Raw genomic sequence first — 22,162 nt, forward strand, 5'->3', positions numbered from 1 at the left:
ATAATAATAATAATAATAATAATAATAATAATAATAATAATCATTATTATTATTTTCATTTACTACTTCTTATCACTCTTGTTTTAAAAGTGGCAGCATAAGCCACCATATTTTACTATTTGTTTTCATGTGACTCTCTGAAGTGAGTAAACTAAAGCTGGGTACACACTGGAGCGATATTGGCCCGATATGTTTCCAGCTGAATCAGAACAACATATCGGCTAAATCACTCAGTGTGTACGGCCAATCTGTGTGATCCCGCAGTTGTTAGCGATATCTTCTGGTCGGAAGTGCTGCACGGCCAACCGGTGTACCCAGCTTATTGATTATGATATGCTAGTGTACTACTACTGTACGAGCGTGTTCAGTAACTGGCAACAATGTTTATCAATTGATTTTGAATTTAGCTTGTAAGTTGAACATTAAACAATGGTCTTCAGAGCTGATCGTAGATGTGCGAAAAAACACACATCCAAATCTCTGACATGCAGGGGGACGTCCAGCATAGGGCTAGTCCGCCGTGCTTGCCAGGCCCTAGCCCCCCCTCGCAGACGTGCGAAAGCATCGCACAGCGGCGATGCTATCGCACATGAAGAGTAGCTCCCTATCTACACAGCCTAGCTGCGAAGGCAGGCGGCTACCCACCATGTTTTTGGGTGCAGTGGCTGTGTGTGACATCACACAGCATCCGTGCCCCCCCTAACACCACTGCCGTGCCGTTTTAATGCCGCCAACATGCCCCCTCCCACCCCGCGACTATCTATGCCTGTCATTCAGGCAGAGACGATCACACCAGAAGGATGCCTTTGCACACATAGGGGGTAATTCCAAGTTGATTGCAGCAGGAAAATTTTTAGCAGTTGGGCAAAACCATGTGCACTGCAGGGGAAGCAAATATAACATGTGCAGAGAGAGATAGATTTGGGTGTGGTGAGTTCAATCTGCAATCTAAATTGCAGTGTAAAAATAAAGCAGCCAGTATTTACCCTGCACAGAAACAAAATAACCCACCCAAATCTAACTCTCTCTGCACATGTTATATCTGCCTCCCCTGCAGTTCACATGGTTTTGCCCAACTGCTAAAAAATTTCCTGCTGCGATCAACTCAGAATTACCCCAATAGTGTGTGGCTGCTGCGCGTGCTCTCACCTGGGCTCCAGACAGCGATTGTTGCCGCTGCAGCGACCAGGTCTGAATTAGGCCCTAAGTCGCTTTACAATGTCGTCTAAATGGGTGGGTCTAATGCCAAGTGAGAAAGTGTTGCCCCAGTAGAATTCTGGGCTTAAATTAATCAGGATGAAAACAATTTTGTCCTGATTATGTGTTCTGGAATGTGTAGTATGCAACCCAGAGCAATGAGTACTGTATCGCATAATAACAAATACCATTTAACTGCTTAAACTTATGTAGTACATTTGTATTTGGCTTTCTTAATGGCATTTTGGCAAAAGATGGGAATTTGCTAAACAACTCCTGAACCCCTGTTATGGTTCTAATGTGTCTGTGTTAGTTTTCTAAGTCTTGGGGGTAAATTTACTAAGATGGGAGTTCTATTTAAGATGGGATGTTGCCCATAGCAACCAATCAGATTCCACTTCTCATTTATCTAGCACCTTCTAGAAGATGGTACTTGGAATCTGATTGGTTGCTATGGACAACATCCCATCTTAAATAGAACTCCCATCTTAGTAATTTTACCCCTTGGTGTGAGTCTGTGAGAATTGGGATAGGCAGTCTGTTTGCTTTTGGTAAAGCCTCACCTGGGATTGTAAGAAAGAATACAGACACAGTACACACGAGCCTTGCAAAATAACATCTGTTAAAGAGTAGGCAGAATCTTGTACATTGACCTACATAGAGCAATTAAATTCTGTTCTCAAAGCCTCTCAGCAGCATAGTGAGTGATAATGTGTTTACCAGCCTTTAAGAATGCATGTAGAGCCCAATATTAATGCCGGAGGTGTGTACAAGCCGATACACTATGGGTTTCACAAATATTAATTTACTGTTAGTACTTTGCTATTAATAAATTAATATTAATGAAGTATAGTGTACCACGGGTGTAGTACTGCTGACCGGCGGTCTCCTGACCGCCGGTCAGCTTACCGACGCCGGGATCCCGGCGGGGAGGGGCGAGTGCAGCTCGCCACGCTGCGGGCTCGGTGGCAACCTGTGGTCGCCACGGGTTCTATTCCCACTCTATGGGTGTCGTGGACACCCACGAGTGGAAATAGTCCCTGTTGGTCGGCATGCCGACCATCGGGATAGTGACCCGTCGGGCTGGTGGAGGAGGTCATGTGACTGTCGGTCAGCTGACCGGCGGTCACATGAATACCACCCGTGTACGTCACAACCTGACTATAAGGTGTAGATGGTGCACAGGAGGAGAAAGCAGAACAGAGTATAACATTTCAATGTTATTTATAACCCTCCTCACTTAGAGTTATATAATAGGTTTCGGTAAAGCGAGAGAGAGTGAATGCACATAATTGTCAAAAAAAGATAAATGAGTACTTAACATAGACCAGATCGTTACTGCTCTTGGCAAGGTTCTACCAATACAGTCCTAACAGGTGGTGTGCCACGTTTATAGCTGTCAACAGCAGATACATCAGTTTATAAATATTTAATTTTCCTCTTTGATTGCCTATATTTATCTTTTTCCTGCAAGATCTGTTCAGGTTGCTAATTTATCTCAACAATAACTACTGAACAATTACTCTAAGGCTGCTTATATTGACCGCTTGCTGAGCTCCAATGAATATGTGAACATTGGCCCTTATTCCGAGTTAATCGCTCGCTAGCTACTTTTTGCAGCCATGCAAATGCATAGTCGACGCCCACGGGGGAGTGTATTTTCTCTTTGCAAGTGTGCGATAGCATGTGCAGCTGAACGGGACGAAAAAGTTTTTTGCAGTTTCAGAGTAGGTCTTAACTTACTCAGCCCTTGCGATCACTTCAGCCTGTCTGGTCCCGAAATTGATGTCAGATGCCCGCCCTGCAAACGCCTAGACACGCCTGCGTTTACCCTCTTACTCTCAAAAAACGGTCAGTTGACACCCATAAGCGCCCTCTTCCTGTCAATCTCCTTGCGATCACCCGTGCGAATGGATTAGTCGCTAGAAGCATTGCCCAGTAATGATGCTGTTTGTACCCGTACGACGCGAGTGCGCAGTAGTAACCTGATCGATGCTCTGCGAAAATCAGCAGCGTGCGATCAACTTGGAATGACCCCCATTGAGCCCAATGGTCTTCATGGTACGCAGGGATTGGCCATCTACTGTACACTGACACTTGTCAATCACTTGACAATGCAAAAATAGTACAAGCACATTGAAAAAGTCTCAGCAGTTATTGCTGACAATGTACTTAACACAAAAATCAATGATTTCTGCTTTTACAGCTATTCAGGCTTCATTTTATTGGTGAACACAGCCAGTCTCATCCATAGGATATATGAAGGAAAAACATTTTGTGTAGATAGACTAAATTATGTTGGACTTTGCACACAATGTCTAAGCTGAAGTTGTGTACATTCAGGGTTGACTCCGGGTAGAAAGTACGTTACATATAAACAAGAATGAGCAAGTGCAAAACTTCAGAAGTTGCGCTTTGCTAGATATTTACAGATAACTGGACCTCTGCAAAACAGCAGCATTAATCCCAAATTTTGGGTTTATAAATGTGTGTAGTAACTAGTAAGTGTAAATAAAAATAACTGTAGATGGATTAATGCACATATTTAAAGGTATATATAAATCTATCTTTAATCTTAATTTTACAAGGACCCTAATGTCCATAGTTATATTGCAATGTCAAATGCATTTTAGTTAGTTCTAACATGGGAATACTACTAATTACTGTATAATGAATGTGTATTATTTTTCCTAATACCTGTGTTTATGCAAGTGTGAACAGGCTATTGGCTAAAAACTAAGGGGGACATTTACTAAGCAGCGATAAGAGCGGAGAAGTGAGCCAGTGGAGAAGTTGCCCCATCAACCAATCAGCAGCTCTGTATCATTTTATAGTATGCAAATTATAGATGTTACTTCAGTGCTGATTGGTTGCCATGGGAATCTTGTCCACTGGCTCACTTCTCTGCTCTTATCACTGCTTATTAAATGTCCCCCTAATTATCTAAGTATATGTTTTCAGATTTCTGGTTATTGTTTGTTGTGTCATTATTTTTTAATAGAAGGTTTGTCCAGGTGTGGTAATTGTGCAATTTGCATTTAGAGTCAAAGCTTGAGTTTATTCTTCTTTTACAGCAATGGTAGAGATTTGCTTTACTAATGGTAATTTTTATACTCTCTTAAATGAATCAAAATCAGCAGAAATTGCCAGAAAGGTGATCTTAGTCCATTCTATGAGGGGCATCGAAATAGGCCTGAAAAATTTTCTACCTTGAAAACCCCCTGATTTTTTTTTTTGCACTATTACTGGGTTTTTTTCTTATCTATCCAATTATTACCCATTTTTCTTTGCCCCAAAAAAATAATCTATTTTCATCCATAAACAAATAGGATCCAGTATACGTTCATGAGCCTATGCGTTTCATGAAAAACAAGGCTGTAAGGGCTGGTAGGGGGACACAGTTAGTTGGATTGGATATCACCCTCTGTATTCTCAATATGAAAAGCTCTTATTTTTATTGCATTAAAGCAGTGATTTTCAACCTTTTTAAACTCGTGGCACACTAACCAAGATTTTAAAATTGCCGAGGCACACCATCTTTTTTTTCGGGGCTGCAGTAATAAAACACACACACCTGCACCCCCGCATAGTAATACCACACACCTCCCCCCCTATAGTAATACCACATACCTTCCCCACTATAGTAATACCACACACCTCCCCCCCTATAGTAATACCACACACCTCCCCCCCTATAGTAATACCACACACCTCCCCCCCTATAGTAATACCACACACCTCCCCCCCTATAGTAATACCACACACCTTCCCCCCTATAGTAATTCCACACACCTTCCCCACCCTATAGTAATTCCACACACCTTCCCCACCCTATAGTAATTCCACACACCTCCCAACGCCATAGTAATTCCTCACACATTAATGTTATATATATATATATATAGCAACCTTAACTCTTGCCCTGTCTGTGGGGAGAAGTGAGGAGCACTGGGACGAGGCTGCATTGAGGAGGAGCAGTAGCGAGTGAGTGTCGAGTGTACTGTGCACTGCAAACGGGGGAACGAGACGTGCGGTGCGTGACCTATGAGTCACCATAGGTCACGAGCCGGCTGTCATTGAAGTTCAGCGCCCGGCAACTAGGCATATCTGGCTGGCTGCTGCGGCAAGTCTGTGTGGCGGGCGGCAGCGGGTCTGTGTGCGGTCGGCGGCGGCGGGTCTGTGTGCGGTCGGCGGCAGCGGGTCTGTGTGCGGTCGGCGGCAGCGGGTCTGTGTGCGGTCGGCGGCAGCGGGTTTGTGTGCGGTCGGCGGCAGGTCTGTATGCAGGCTGCAGCGGGTCTGTGTGCAGGCGGCACACCTGGAAACTGCTCGCGGCACACCAGTGTGCCGCGGCACACCTGTTGAAAAAGGCTGCATTAAAGTATTAGCACTACAAGTTTTCAATATTCAGCATAGAGATGTGCACCGGAAATTTTTCGTGTTTTGGTTTTGGTTTCGGTTCCGCGGCCGTGTTTTGGATTCAGACGCGTTTTGGAAAAACCTCCCTGAAAATTTTTTGTCGGGTTCGGGTGTGTTTTGGATTCGGGTGTTTTTTTTAAAAAAAACCCTCAAAAACAGCTTAAATCATAGAATTTGGGGGTAATTTTGACCCCATAGTATTATTAACCTCAATAACCATAATGTCCACTCATTTCCAGTCTATTCTGAACACCTCACACCTCACAATATTATTTTTAGTCCTAAAATTTGCACCGAGGTCGCTGGATGACTAAGCTAAGTGACCCAAGTGGGCGGCACAAACACCTGGCCCATCTAGGAGTGGCACTGCAGTGTCAGACAGGATGGCACTTCAAAAAAATAGTCCCCAAACAGCACATGATGCAAAGAAAAGAGAAAAAGAGGTGCACTGTGGTCGCTGGACGGCTGAGCTAAGCAACACAAACACCTCAATATCACAGGAATTATGCGTTCTAATCAATGGTATTATTGGTCCAAATCACTGGAAGAAAATTACAAAATCACAGGAATTATTCGTTCTAATCAATGGTATTATTGGTCCAAATCACTGGAAGAAAATGACAAAATCACAGGAATTATTCGTTCTAATCAATGGTATTATTGGTCCAAATCACTAGAAGAAAATGACAAAATCACAGGAATTATTCGTTCTAATCAATGGTATTATTGGTCCAAATCACTGGAAGAAAATGACAAAATCACTGGAATTATTTGTAAACATTTGTAGAAAGTCACTGCTTTCTGATTACAGAAATGCTCAGATATTCCTGCGAATCCACAATCCCTTCCCAGAGGAAAAATAAATTGAGAAACCGTTGTTTGAGAATGTTTGTTCTCTTTCCCTTACAAAGGAACAAACCACTTTCCAAGAAGACTGACGTTTTTGGGATTATGGAGACATAATGTTTTTGAATATAAATCTTAAAGCAGGTGGCGTATTAGAGCAAAAGAGTGCAAGAGACCAGCCATGCAGTTTCTGAAATATTATGACAAAATGTTACTGTATTTCATAAGCACTCATTCCTAACTCTGCTAAGTAATGTTTGGTATACTGTATCTGGCTTCCATGAGGTAGTTGTCCATTATTTCAGCTTCCATTGGCCTTCTGGGGGTCCACTTCTTCACCAAACCCAGCCAAATCTCATCCTAACCCTCTGTTCCACGTTCTCTGTGTACCCCATCTGTGTCACCCATGTCTGTCTGCCCCTCCCCTTTAGATTGTAAGCTCTCACGAGCAGGGCCCTCTTCCCTCATGTGCTTATCCTTTATCTTACTTTAATAAACTTCAGCTGTACCACATCCAGCAGTCTTCTGCCACCTGATACTTATTCCAGTGTCATCTGCTGATGTAACTATGTTTATTTACCCTGTACTTGTCCTATACTGTCATCAACTGTAAGTTGCTGTTTTCCTGTTTGATTATTTATGTACTCTGTAATTGGGAGCTGCGGAACCCTTGTGGCGCCATATAAATAAAGGATAATAATAATAATAATAATAATAATAATAATAATAATAATAATATAGGGTGTATAATCACCAAGTATATCTCACACATCGCTCAGTACAGATTACAGGATGTATAATCGGTAATCACCAGGTGTATAACACACGTCGCACAGTACAGTATACATACTGGTCACAACAATGCAGCAGATATTGAGCACTGATCAAGATACTAAACAGAGCTGCAAGATACAGCAATGGCCTACTGTACTGTACTATATATGTATACTGCTGGTCACCGAAATGCTGCACTGTCCTACTATATACTGCTCACAATAATGCAGCACAGATATGGAATGGATACTTGCAGTGACACAGAGCTGCAAGATACAGCAATGGCCTACTGTACTGTACTATATATGTATACTGCTGGTCACCAAAATACTGCACTGTCCTACTATATACTGCTCACAATAATGCAGCACAGATATGGAATGGATACTTGCAGTGACACAGAGCTGCAAGATACAGCAATGGCCCTACTGTACAACTATATACTGTTGGTCACCAAAATGCTGCACTGTAATACTATATATACTGCTCACAAAAATGCAGCACAGATATGGAATGGATACTTGCAGTGACACAGAGCTGCAAGATACAGCAATGGCCTACTGTACACCTATATACTGTTGGTCACCATAATGCTGCACGGTAATACTATATATACTGTAGTGATGAGCGGGTTCGGTTTCTCGGAAACCGACCCACCCGAACCTCAGCCTTTTTACACGGGTCCGAGGCAGACTCGGATCCTCCCGCCTTGCTCGGTTGACCCGAGCGCGCCCGAACGTCATCATCCCGCTGTCGGATTCTCGCGAGATTCGGATTCTATATAAGCAGCCGCGCGTCGCCGCCATTTTCACACGTGCATTGAGATTGATAGGGAGAGGACGTGGCTGGCGTCCTCTCCGTTATAGTAGAAAAGAGTGACTTAGTTATAATTGTGGGGAGGATTGGGGACGGGGAGCAGCTGTTAGGGAGTACAGTGCAGGGTTTTGATTATAATACCACCATTGAGTTTAATCCGTTGTTTCTCTTCCTGGAAAAAACGCTCCACCATATCTGTGCTCAGTGTGCTGCACTGCTGCATGATATACTGTATCTGTGCTGAGTGCACTGCTCACACTGCCTAATTGTGGGGACTGGGGAGCAGTTATAGCAGGAGTACAGTGCACAGTTTTGCTGACAGTGACCACCAGTCCAGTATACGTTTGTCTGCCTGAAAAACACTCCTGTGGTGGCTTTTTTTCCCTTCATACTAGTTTAGCAGTCTGCTGACAGTGTCCACCAGGTCCGTTATTATTATACAGTATATTATATATATATATAGCAGTACGGTAGGCCACGGCTGTACCTACCTCTGTGTCGTCAGTGCACTCGTCGTCCATAAGTAATATAATACTATACTATCCATCCATCTACATTGTATACCTGTGGTGGCTTTTTTTTTCTTCATACTAGTTTAGCAGTCTGCTGACAGTGTCCACCAGGTCCGTTATTATTATACAGTATATTATATATATATATATATATATATATATATATATATAGCAGTACGGTAGGCCACGGCTGTACCTACCTCTGTGTCGTCAGTGCACTCGTCGTCCATAAGTAATATAATACTATACTATCCATCCATCTACATTGTATACCTGTGGTGGCTTTTTTTTCCTTCATACTAGTTTAGCAGTCTGCTGACAGTGTCCACCAGGTCCGTTATTATTATACAGTATATTATATTATATATATATATATATATATAGCAGTACGGTAGGCCACTGCTGTACCTACCTCTGTGTCGTCAGTGCACTCGTCGTCCATAAGTATAATAATACTATACTATCCATCCATCTACATTGTATACCTGTGGTGGCTTTTTTCTTCTTCATACTAGTTTAGCAGTCTGCTGACAGTGTCCACCAGGTCCGTTATTATTATACAGTATATTATATATATATATAGCAGTACGGTAGGCCACGGCTGTACCTACCTCTGTGTCGTCAGTGCACTCGTCCTCCATAAGTAATATAATACTATACTATCCATCCATCTACATTGTATACCTGTGGTGGCTTTTTTTTTCTTCATACTAGTTTAGCAGTCTGCTGACAGTGTCCACCAGGTCCGTTATTATTATACAGTATATATATATATTTATATATATATATATAGCAGTACGGTAGGCCACGGCTGTACCTACCTCTGTGTCGTCGGTGCACTCGTCGTCCATAAGTAATATAATACTATACTATCCATCCATCTACATTGTATACCTGTGGTGGCTTTTTTTTTCTTCATACTAGTTTAGCAGTCTGCTGACAGTGTCCACCAGGTCCGTTATTATTATACAGTATTTTATACATATATATATAGCAGTACGGTAGGCCACGGCTGTACCTACCTCTGTGTCGTCAGTGCACTTGTCGTCCATAAGTAATATAATACTATACTATCCATCCATCTACATTGTATACCTGTGGTGGCTTTTAGTTGTGCGCATTAAAATATGGAGAACAAAAATGTGGAGGTTAAAAAAATAGGGAAAGATCAAGATCCACTTCCACCTCGTGCTGAAGCTGCAGCCACTAGTCATGGCCGAAATGATGAAATGCCATCAACGTCGTCTGCCAAGGCCGATGCCCAATGTCATAGTACAGAGCATGTAAAATCCAAAACACAAAAGTTCAGTAAAATGACCCAAAAATCAAAATTAAAAGCGTCTGATGAGAAGCGTAAACTTGCCAATATGCCATTTACGACACGGAGTGGCAAGGAACGGCTGAGGCCCTGGCCTATGTTCATGGCTAGTGGTTCAGCTTCACATGAGGATGGAAGCACTCATCCTCTCGCTAGAAAAAAGAAAAGACTTAAGCTGGCAAAAGCACAGCAAAGAACTGTGCGTTCTTCGAAATCACAAATCCCCAAGGAGAGTCCAATTGTGTCGATTGCGATGCCTGACCTTCCCAACACTGGACGGGAAGAGCTTGCGCCTTCCACCATTTGCACGCCCCCTGCAAGTGCTGGAAGGAGCACCCGCAGTCCAGTTCCTGATAGTCAAATTGAAGATGTCAGTGTTGAAGTACACCAGGAAGAGGATATGGGTGTTGCTGGCGCTGGGGAGGAAATTGACAAGGAGGATTCTGATGGTGATGTGGTTTGTTTAAGTCAGGCACCCGGGGAGACACCTGTTGTCCGTGGGAGGAATATGGCCATTGACATGCCTTGTCAAAATACAAAAAAAAATCAGCTCTTCAGTGTGGAATTATTTCAACAGAAATGCGGACAACTAGTGTCAAGCCGTGTGTTGCCTTTGTCAAGCTGTAATAAGTAGGGGTAAGGACGTTAACCACCTCGGAACATCCTCCCTTATACGTCACCTGCAGCGCATTCATAATAAGTCAGTGACAAGTTCAAAAACTTTGGGCGGAAGCAGTCCACTGACCAGTAAATCCCTTCCTCTTGTAACCAAGCTCCCACAAACCACACCACCAACTCCCTCAGTGTCAATTTCCTCCTTACCCAGGAAAGCCAATAGTCCTGCAGGCCATGTCACTGGCAAGTCTGACGAGTCCTCTCCTGCCTGGGATTCCTCCGATGCATCCTTGAGTGTAACGCCTACTGCTGCTGTCGCTGCTGTTGTTGCTGCTGGGAGTCGATCGTCATCCCAGAGGGGAAGTCGGAAGACCACTTGTACTACTTCCAGTAAGCAATTCACTGTCCAACAGTCCTTTGCGAGGAAGATGAAATATCACAGCAGTCATCCTGTTGCAAAGCGGATAACTCAGGCCTTGACAACTATGTTGGTGTTAGACGTGCGTCCAGTATCCGCCGTTAGTTCACGGGGAACTAGAGAATTGCTTGAGGTAGTGTGCCCCCGTTACCAAATACCATCTAGGTTCCACTTCTCTAGGCAGGCGATACCGAGAATGTACACGGACGTCAGAAAAAGACTCACCAGTGTCCTAAAAAATGCAGTTGTACCCAATGTCCACTTAACCACGGACATGTGGACAAGTGGAGCAGGGCAGACTCAGGACTATATGACTGTGACAGCCCACTGGGTAGATGTATTGCCTCCCGCTGCAAGAACAGCAGCGGCGGCACTAGTAGCAGCATCTCTCAAACGCCAACTCGTTCCTAGGCAGGCTACCCTTTGTATCACCGCTTTCCAGAATACGCACACAGCTGAAAACCTCTTACGGCAACTGAGGAAGATCATCGCAGAATGGCTTAGCCCAATTGGACTCTCCTGGGGATTTGTGGCATCGGACAACGCCAGCAATATTGTGCGTGCATTACATCTGGGCAAATTCCAGCACGTCCCATGTTTTGCACATACCTTGAATTTGGTGGTGCAGAATTATTTAAAAAACGACAGGGGCGTGCAAGAGATGCTGTCGGTGGCCAGAAGAATTGCGGGCCACTTTCGGCGTACAGGCACCGCGTACAGAAGACTGGAGCACCACCAAAAACACCTGAACCTGCCCTGCCATCATCTGAAGCAAGAGGTGGTAACGAGGTGGAATTCAACCCTCTATATGCTTCAGAGGATGGAGGAGCAGCAAAAGGCCATTCAAGCCTATACATCTGCCCACGATATAGGCAAAGGAGGTGGAATGCACCTGTCTCAAGCGCAGTGGAGAATGATTTCAACGTTGTGCAAGGTTCTGCAACCTTTTGAACTTGCCACACGTGAAGTCAGTTCAGACACTGCCAGCCTGAGTCAGGTCATTCCCCTCATCAGGCTTTTGCAGAAGAAGCTGGAGGCATTGAAGGAGGAGCTAAAACAGAGCGATTCCGCTAGGCATGTGGTACTTGTGGATGGAGCCCTTAATTCGCTTAACCAGGATTCACGGGTGGTCAATCTGTTGAAATCAGAGCACTACATTTTGGCCACCGTGCTCGATCCTAGATTTAAAACCTACGTTGGATCTCTTTCCGGCAGACACAAGTCTGCAGAGGTTCAAAGACCTGCTGGTGAGAAAATTGTCAAGTCAAGCGGAACGCGACCCGTCAACATCTCCTCCTTCACATTCTCCCGCAACTGGGGGTGCGAGGAAAAGGCTACGAATTCCGAGCCCACCCGCTGGCGGTGATGCAGGGCAGTCTGGAGCGACTGCTGATGCTGACATCTGGTCCGGACTGAAGGACCTGCCAACGATTACTGACATGTCGTCTACTTTCACTGCATATGATTCTCTCACCATTGAAAGAATGGTGGAGGATTATATGAGTGACCGCATCCAAGTAGGCACGTCACACAGTCCGTACGTATACTGGCAGGAAAAAGAGGCAATTTGGAGGCCCTTGCAGAAACTGGCTTTATTCTACCTAAGTTGCCCTCCCTCCAGTGTGTACTCCGAAAGAGTGTTTAGTGCCGCCGCTCACCTTGTCAGCAATCGGCGTACGAGGTTACTTCCCGAAAATGTGGAGAAGATGATGTTCATTAAAATGAATTATAATCAATTCCTCCATGGAGACATTCACCAGCAGCAATTGCCTCCAGAAAGTACACGGGGACCTGAGATGGTGGATTCCAGTGGGGACGAATTAATAATCTGTGAGGAGGGGGATGTACACAGTGAAAGGGGTGAGGAATTGGACGATGAGGAGGAGGTGGACATCTTGCCTCTGTAGAGCCAGTTTGTGCAAGGAGAGATTGATTGCTTCTTTTTTGGTGGGGGCCCAAACCAACCAGTCATTTCAGTCACAGTCGTGTGGCAGACCCTGTCGCTGAAATGATGGGTTCGTTAAAGTGTGCATGTCCTGTTTATACAACATAAGGGTGGGTGGGAGGGCCCAAGGACAATTCCATCTTGCACCTCTTTTTTCTTTCATTTTTCTTTGCGTCATGTGCTGTTTGGGGAGCATTTTTTTGAAGGGCCATCCTGCGTGACACTGCAGTGCCACTCCTAGATGGGCCAGGTGTTTGTGTCGGCCACTTGTGTCGCTTAGCTTAGTCACACAGCGACCTTGGTGCGCCTCTTTTTTTCTTTGCGTCATGTGCTGTTTGGGAAATATTTTTTTCAAGTGCCATCCTGTCTGACACTGCAGTGCCACTCCTAGATGGGCCAGGTGTTTGTGTCGGCCACTTGGGTCGCTTAGCTTAGTCACACAGCTACCTCGGTGCAAATTTTAGGACTAAAAATAATATTGTGAGGTGTGAGGTGTTCAGAATAGACTGAAAATGAGTGGAAATTATGGTTATTGAGGTTAATAATACTATGGGATCAAAATGACCCCCAAATTCTATGATTTAAGCTGTTTTTTAGGGTTTTTTGAAAAAAACACCCGAATCCAAAACACACCCGAATCCGACAAAAAAAATTCGGTGAGGTTTTGCCAAAACGCGTTCGAACCCAAAACACGGCCGCGGAACCGAACCCAAAACCAAAACACAAAACCCGAAAAATTTCCGGTGCACATCACTAATTATACTGCTCACTAAAATGCAGCACAGATATGGAATGGATACTTGCAGTGACACAGAGCTGCAAGATACAGCAATGGCCTACTGCACTGTACTACTATTATACTGGTAGTCCCCACAATAAAGCACACTGAGCACATATATTTGCAGCACACTGAGCTCAGATTACTGAGCGGCAACGCGCGGCTCTTTATATAGAATACGAATCTTGTGAGAATCTGACAGCGGGATGATGTTGTTCGGGCGCGTTCGGGTTAACCGAGCAAGGCGGGAAGATCCAAGGCTGCCTCAGATCAGTGTAAAATAGGTGAAGTTCGGGGGGGTTCGGATCTCAACGAACCGAACCCGTTCATCTCTAATTCAGCATAAGTATAGTGATAAAAAAAATTAAGTAACCAAGACTTCCCAAACTTTTTGTTTTAAGGGAAAATACTTCTGCTGGGGAACTCTGGTAACATGGAAGCACTAAATAAATTAAATAAAATAAGGACCATTTGGAGATACATTCAACACCTTCAATAGGTGGTCCAAATATCTGATTACTCCATAACTAGTAGTGGAAATCTTAATACATGTACTTTTCAGTTCAATACTTGTAATAAAAATTGTTATTGATGTTTCATCTCTCCTGTTTTATCTCTATCCAACACTAAATACATAAACCCCAAAGTACCAACCAACCAGCTCCTAACTGTCATTATTCAAACATAGCATAGCATTTAGGAGCTGATTGGCTGGTATTTTATCTCTCTCCGTTTTATCACTCACCAAGCAATGATGCATCTCACCCTAAATCTCAAATTTGTTTAGAAGTTTAGAGTTGAATATGATATTTTAAATGGCTTTACTTTAAATCTGCAAGCTTAGGGGTCTGTTTACTGATGCTGCCCATACACCGAAAGATTTATTGTCCGATCTGGACGGTTGGAATGAAAACCTGGTAATGGATGAGCGCAGATGACAGTTGGCCATTTGCTCCTAAATGCTGTAAAACCGACAAAAACAGAAAGTGAATTTAACCAATTTGTCTGATAGACTATTTTTGTCTGTTTCCAGTGTTTGGAAGCAAATGGTCAATTGTCATTTTCTCTCATCTATTACCAGAATTTCATTCCAACCAGCCAGATTTGACAGTAAATCTGTAAGTCTATGGCTACCTTAAGCCTTGGAGAGAGAGAGAGAAAGCAGAGAGAGAGAAAATACCAACCAGCTTCTGTCATTTTTCAAACACAGCCTGTAAAGTGGCAGTTAGGAGCTGATTGCCTGGTACTTTATCATAGCTTATCTTGCTGAAGGGGGTACACACAGAGATCCGTGATTAAATTCTAAGCAATCTGACTAAATTGCTTAGAAGTTAAGCACTGATCTCTCCGTGTGTATGCCCCACGGTGATAGCGATGTGCGGCCCCCGTGCATTGCTATCGCTGGTGCTAGATTGGCCTGCATGCAGGCACAATCTAGCACATCACTCATTTCACCCAGCGGTGAAATGAGCTCCCCCTCTGTCCCCCACCCCGTCGCTCAGCACACATCCTGCTGTGTGCTGAGCGGGGGAGAGATGTGTGCTGAGCGGGTCTGTACTAAATCGCTCAGCACACATCTCTGGGGAAATCTCCCGGCGTGTACGGGGCTTTAGACTTTGAGTGTCAAGGCTAGTATCTTTAAGAGAAGCAATTGCCTGTTTTTAGTGCTAGGGATATACTGTAGTATTCCTTTAATATATACAATAGGCCCCATGCACCAGGAATTTTGTAGTATGCAGCAATGATGTCACCTTCATTTAATTTAATCTTGTCAATTCATATTTACACCACTCAGTTTTACTGGATCAGTCTCATGACCTTATTACAGTCCATTACTATAATGCTATGCCAGTACATTGGCATATACCTTATAATAGAAATATTAATTTTGTGGTGTTTTTTGTTCTATAGGCTAAAACAAAAATACTTCATGTACTCACTGCACCTGTAAGTCACATTACTTTTTTTGTAAAGGTATACACAGTGACATTAATAACTGGATGTATTTTTGTCATAGAACATGCTAGCAGCTCTGAATGTGATAATTTAAGAGCCTTTCACTTGTTCATCAAGGATATGCTTTTAATCTAAGATTATATATTATAAATATGCATGGCAAACATGTGAATGGATTTACGCACATACATATATCTATATGGACAATATTTAACGTACAGAATGAAAAGTGACTTAATCTTACTTTTACAAAGATGTGTTATTTCATATTCTATAATACTTTCCAAGATGTACATTTAAAGTATTTTAGGATGTGCATGGTTGACTAATTGCAAATACACAAGTTCATTGACATGTGAAATTACAGACATCAGAACTTTGCTAAATAGTTATCATTTTCTGATTGCTTTCAACAACTGCTTCATTATTATCACCTATTTTAGTAATACCAATTATTTTTTAATTTTTTAAAGGAGCAGCAGAGAAAAGTTCCAAGCATGGAGCAGAGGACAAAACCCAACATATAATTATGGCAATGAAAGAAAGGATGAAGATCAGAGAAAGGAACAGACCAGAGGTTTTCCAGCTTATTCAGGAGTTTTTCCAAATATCGAAAGAAGATTTTACACAGTATACAAAGGCAGCTAAGCAAAGTGTTCTGGATGGAACGTCCAAATGGTCAGCCAAAATCAACATCACTGGTAAGTGACATTTTTTTTTTCTTCTACACACAGATTTTAATTAGACATTTGAGAAATATTACATGTGAAGGTTATAAACAGTGCTGAGAAATATCTGTAATGTCACAAAGATTGTCTTTTGTCTTTGCCTTATTTTCTAACACATTATGGGAGTTTTTCGTACAGGTAATTTGTGCGGAGATTATGTTTACTTATTCAAAATATGTTTACTACATTGAAAATCCAATCTTACCCATGGCTTACTCATGAAAACATTGGATACATCAGAGTTATAAATATGGATTCATTGAAAACATATACAAACATATATATATATGTGTATATATATATATATATATATATTTATTTCAAAGCCATCAGGTTTATAACTTAACGGTTGGTTTTGTGTATCTGAGGAGACATAGCACTAGAATATACTGTATTCGAGTATGGCTCGTTGGATAGACACAACTTAGGTCGACAGTCATTACATCGACCATGGAAGGTCGACAGGTCAAAAGGTCGACAGGTCAAAAGGTCGACATGAGGTTTTTGACTGTTTTTGGTGTTGTTTTCTCCGTAAAGTGACGGGGAACCTAAATTTGCGCACCATGTCCCTTCGCATGGCTCGCTACGCTCGCCATGCTTCGGGCAAGGCAGATTACCATTCCAATCGTAGTCCACGTGGATCGTTAAGTATGAAAAAATCCCAAAAAATGAATAAAAAAAAAAAAAACTCATGTTGACCTTTTAACCTGTCGACCTAGTACATGTCGACCTTATGGCATTGTCGACCTTCAGTGGTCGACCTAATGAGTGTCGACCTAAGTTGTGTCGACCTAACGACCGTAACCCATTTATTCTTAATGTAGCTAAGACCACATTCTAGATTGATGTTAGCAATAATCATTAATATTAGTTTTTATCATGTAATGCCTACGGAAATCCTTGAGTTCAGCACTAGAACTAAAGATGTATAAATGTAAGACATGTTAATAGCATAAATCTGACTAAAGATAAATTTACTACTGTAAGTTTATTACAGTGTCTTGTCACTGGACCTCATACAGTATATGATGCACATTGGACAATGACCAGCAAATCATTTTTCTTTTATACTGGTGTACCTGTATGGCCATGCAGGGTACTAGGAGGGGCACACCTTTCCTTAATTTACGTTGTGTTTTTTGTTGTTGTTTTTTCCATCTAAATTATTGTGGGCTTTTCCTTCTATTACAGAGGTTTGCTCGAACTTCATGTAGAAATTCACTTCTGCTCTGAGGCATAACTAGAAGGTGGAAAATGCATCCCAATAACATTATAGTACAGGACCACATGTCTGTCAGCACTAGAACTACCAAATTGAAAAATGAGCCGCATTCATGAAATATGTGCACTCATCCACAATCCACAGAGAGCTGCTACAAATGTGCATTTTACATGTCATATTATTTTAATAATCTCGCTCAAAATATTTAAAATGCATCTTTGCACAGCTAAGATTGCCCTTATTGCAACCAGCTCTTCCCACAGGCTCCTGTTCTGCAGACACATTTTATATCACAAGACCATGCACTTTGTTGGGAATCCAGGTGCATCAACACAATAGATGTGTTACATATATTAACATGCCATTGTCCTGAAATGATATTATCCGATATTCTATATTTTCTTCTTGTTCTTTTAATGAGAAGCATAGCAATTATTTTATTCAATTTATGAACCCATTGAATATTTTATGAGAAATGTTGTAAATCAGCTTTCATATGGCAAATATTTTCATTCACATTTGATAATATAATTCAAGTTTTTCTACATTGCATTTTTTTTTCTAGTGGTTTCCGCACAGGGGTTACAAGCCAAAGACAAAACAGGTTCCAGTGATCCATATGTGACAGTCCAAGTTGGAAAAACCAAGAGGAGAACCAAAACAATATTTGGAAATTTAAACCCAGTGTGGGATGAAAAATTTCATTTGTAAGTACACCTGCTAAGTCTATTTACTAACAGGCTATGTGACAATAAGTGAGAATAAATTATGGTGTAATCCATTCCACTGCTATAGAGTAGTGACATAGGCAGAATGGTAATTCACTTGTAGCATGGATCTTTGGTCCAATCAATTCTGTTTACTGTAGAACAGTAGCAATGAATCCTAGATAGAGAAATTCTTGCACAGTTGTGTAGCAGACAGAAGGTCATACATTATCTTTCCAGATTAAGGAAGGTTAACTCACCCAAGTAGATAGCACATATTGCATGAGATTGGCAAAGGAATGGTTATCTATATACCACAGTGGTTTATACTGGATTCTTAAAATGTGGTGAAAGAAAATCTGTCAATAGAATACATTTGCAGAATATTATTCAGAATTATATGTTGGATACAGTAGAGTCCATTATTTTTCTTTTTAATTACCCATGATAAAATATGTGTTGAGTAACACAACATCCCTTTCCAGTGGTGTCTGTTTCTTGTGCATCTCATTTTAGCAAATGAAAATAGAATCGAATATTCAACTATGTTTAACCATAGTGGGTAATTTACTGTAACTTTAACGCAATAGAAAAAGTTTATCAGAGGAATCTTAGTGTTTTACTGTGAGACAGAATGCATAAAGCTACTGTATGAAATGTTCTGGGTAAAAGGTTTGTGTCTACTTGAAGGAGCAGGTCTAAAGGTCCATACACACGGTGAGATTTGGGCTATGCCCGATTCTCTCTATGCGACATGCACTGTGGTCGGTATCGCAAGCAAAGATGACTGTGCTTGCGATACCGATTTTGGCTAAGTGACAATTTTGACTATCTTTTACATGAGAGAGTCAAAATTCACTTGCCTGCACAGACTATCTGGGCTTGCGATGCCGATCCCGCAGGACCGCGCATTGGCATCGCAAGCTGTGTACACACGGTGCAATTTGCACTTAACTTTCCTTACGATTTTGACTATATAGCCAATATCGTAAGAAAAATTAAGTGCATATCGCACCGTGTACACACCTTTAGATTCACCAACGTTTGATTGCCGTCAGGCTACAGCAGTGATGGCTAACCTTGACACTCCAGCTGTTGTTGAACTACACATCCCAGCATGCCCTGCTACAGTTTTGCTATTTGGTCATGCTAAAAATTATGCAGGGCATGCTGGGATGTGTAGTTCAACAACAGCTGGAGTGTCAAGGTTACCCATCACTGGGCTACAGCCATGTAATATAGCCCTTCCTTTTTCTGAAGACTCTACAATGTTACTTTGTTAGCCCATGTGTAATTAATAATAATACTGTGTTTACCATTTGGGCAGGAATCACATGATTTACTGTATGCTTTTCAGTGCAGTTATAAGACTTTGGTCTTTTTGCCATATTCCATTTTATTTGTATAGTCCCTTCCCAGCAAGGGAATATTAATAAATCAGAGCTAAAATATATCTATTTTATTTATTGTTTCGATAAGAAATAAAGGTTTACAGGGACATTTATAGAGATAAAATAAATAGACCACATAATTGATACAATACATAGCAAACATAATAGGTCTTATGTTGGCGTGGATGCATTTGGGCCCAAAACTTACATGTAAAATGTAACATTAAATGAATGCATTTATTCTGAGAGCCACATACACTGTAGTATGTGCAACTCGTCATAAGGATATGGTTTAAGTGCATTAAGAGTATTGTTATACTCTGTATACTGATTTATGCATTTAGCAGGAGTGAGTGTCAGTTCAGAAATAAGCTGTGTTAAGGAAGGTAAAGTCTCCACTCAGAAAGGCTTTTGCTGACAAAGCCCATAACTGGAGGACAGTGACTCCACTCTGCCAGGTTGGTCATCCATTAAGGCCATCTGGCCTAGTGGTGTCACTAATGACTAGGCATGATAAGAAGTGTAAGGTGGATGTTGCTGGATTGTAAAGACTCATAGGGTGTAGTCTGTTCTCACTTTTCTTTGCCACACCATACTACAAGGTTGAGTCATATCATTATGACCATCTCCTATATTTTTTGTCGGCAACATGTAGCCCATAAAGTATGTCACATATCATGCGCTGGCTTGGTGGGTATATAAGGTCTGCGATAGGCTGTCTGCGCATATATCACTCGTTGCTGTCATGGGTAAAAGGGGCAATTTCCCAGAGTTGCAAAGAAGGAGAATTATCATCTTTCGGGCAAAGGGTGGCAGTATTTCTGAAACAGCGCAGTTTGTAAACTGTTCACATGCTGCTGTGGTGATGGTGTATCGCAACTGGACCAATGGCGCCATTGCGAATAACTGACACGGAAACTGTGGAGCACCACGCGCCATTCACGTGAGAGGTGAACATCGGCTACGAAGTGTGTGAGGGCCGAGAGACGCTACAGTGGAGCAGCTTAACGTCATAATAAAGCTGGGGGCTACCAGACGTGTTTCTAAAACAACAGTTCAGCCCAGCTAGTTGCTGTCCGTGCTGCACACGGCGGTTACTCTGGCTATTGGCTGGTGGTCATAATAATGTGACGTGACCGTGCACTTTTAGTTATAATCGTCATCAATAAGTTGATGACCAAATTTAACACCAGTTCTTGTTTCATTGTTATTCATTGGAGTTTTCCGTTTGTTGTGAATTGTCTAGTAATACACAGCCAGCAGATGCCATTAAAGTATTTAATAAAGAACCCCTAATCCCTCCTTCACCACACACCAAATTCCATAGTGATTCTTTATTCCTTAAATCCATGAGAATTACCTGAAAAAGAGTAAGAAAAAATAAGCACGTTAACATCACTGAAGAGCTCTCTGTGGAGACCCAATGCAAATGACGAGTCTGTTGGTCTGTCAGGTCTTTTAAGACCCATATATACGGGCTAATGCAGGAGAGATGTGTGCTGAGCGAACCGCTCAGCACACATGTCTCCCGCCGCTCAGCACAGCGCGATCTGTGCTGAGCGTGCAGGGGGAGACGGGGGGGCCGCTCACTTCACCCAGCGGGTGAAGTGAGCGACCCGCTAGATTGGCCTGCATGCAGGCCAATCTAGCAGCAGCTATAGCGATGCGCGGGGCTGCGCATCGCTATCGCTGTAGGGGGTACACACGGAGCGATAATGCTCATATTCTAAGCAATCTAGTCAGATTGCTTAGAATATCGCTCCGTCAGTACCCCCCTTTAGAGCATAAGAAAGTCTCTCTGGTTGATTAGTTGCAGCTAGACCCCATGTGTGGCTTAAACTTACTTCACCAAAGATGTTGGAAACTTTTAGCCTACAGTACCACATACACGCTTCTGGCCAAAAAAACTGTAACAGTCATCATCATAATCTCCAAATCTCACCTGGTTTATGAGGGTGTAATTTAAAACTAGTGATGAGCAGGTTCGGTTTCTCGGAAATTGAACCCCCCCGAACTTCACCCTTTTTACACGGGTCCGAGCCATACTCGGATTCTCCCGTATGGCTCGGTTAACCCGAGCGCGCCCGAACGTCATCATCCCGCTGTCGGATTCTCGCGAGATTCGGATTCTATATAAGCAGCCGCGCGTCGCCGCCATTTTCACTCGTGCATTGGAAATGTTAGGGAGAGGATGTGGCTGGCGTCCTCTCCGTTTATGTTGATGCATTGCAAATATTTTGTGCTTGCTTATTACTTAATTGTGGGGACTGGGGAGCAGCTGTATATAGGAGGAGTACAGTGCAGAGTTTTGCTGACAGTGACCACCAGTAGTACGTTGTCTGCCTGAAAAACACTCCATATCTGTGCTCAGTGTGCTGCATATATCTGTGCTCACACTGCTTAATTGTGGGGACTGGGGAGCAGCTGTATTATATAGCAGGAGTACAGTGCAGAGTTTTGCTGACAGTAACCACCAGTATACGTTGTCTGCCTGAAAAACACTCCATATCTGTGCTCAGTGTG

General features: G+C 42.5%; 1 protein-coding gene across 1 annotated transcript in view; it reads left to right on the forward strand.

Annotated features, from left to right (window-relative positions):
* The window catches only part of UNC13C (unc-13 homolog C), a 1,008,422-nt gene that overhangs the window by 250,588 nt on the left and 735,672 nt on the right, over positions 1-22,162 (forward strand). Inside the window, exons 10-11 of the mRNA XM_063926117.1 lie at positions 16,065-16,292; positions 18,107-18,248. Of these exons, the coding sequence (XP_063782187.1) occupies positions 16,065-16,292; positions 18,107-18,248 (370 nt within the window). The remainder of the gene's footprint in view (positions 1-16,064; positions 16,293-18,106; positions 18,249-22,162) is intronic.

This window comes from Pseudophryne corroboree, chromosome 6, assembly GCF_028390025.1.
Source record: "Pseudophryne corroboree isolate aPseCor3 chromosome 6, aPseCor3.hap2, whole genome shotgun sequence".
Taxonomy (NCBI): domain Eukaryota; kingdom Metazoa; phylum Chordata; class Amphibia; order Anura; family Myobatrachidae; genus Pseudophryne; species Pseudophryne corroboree.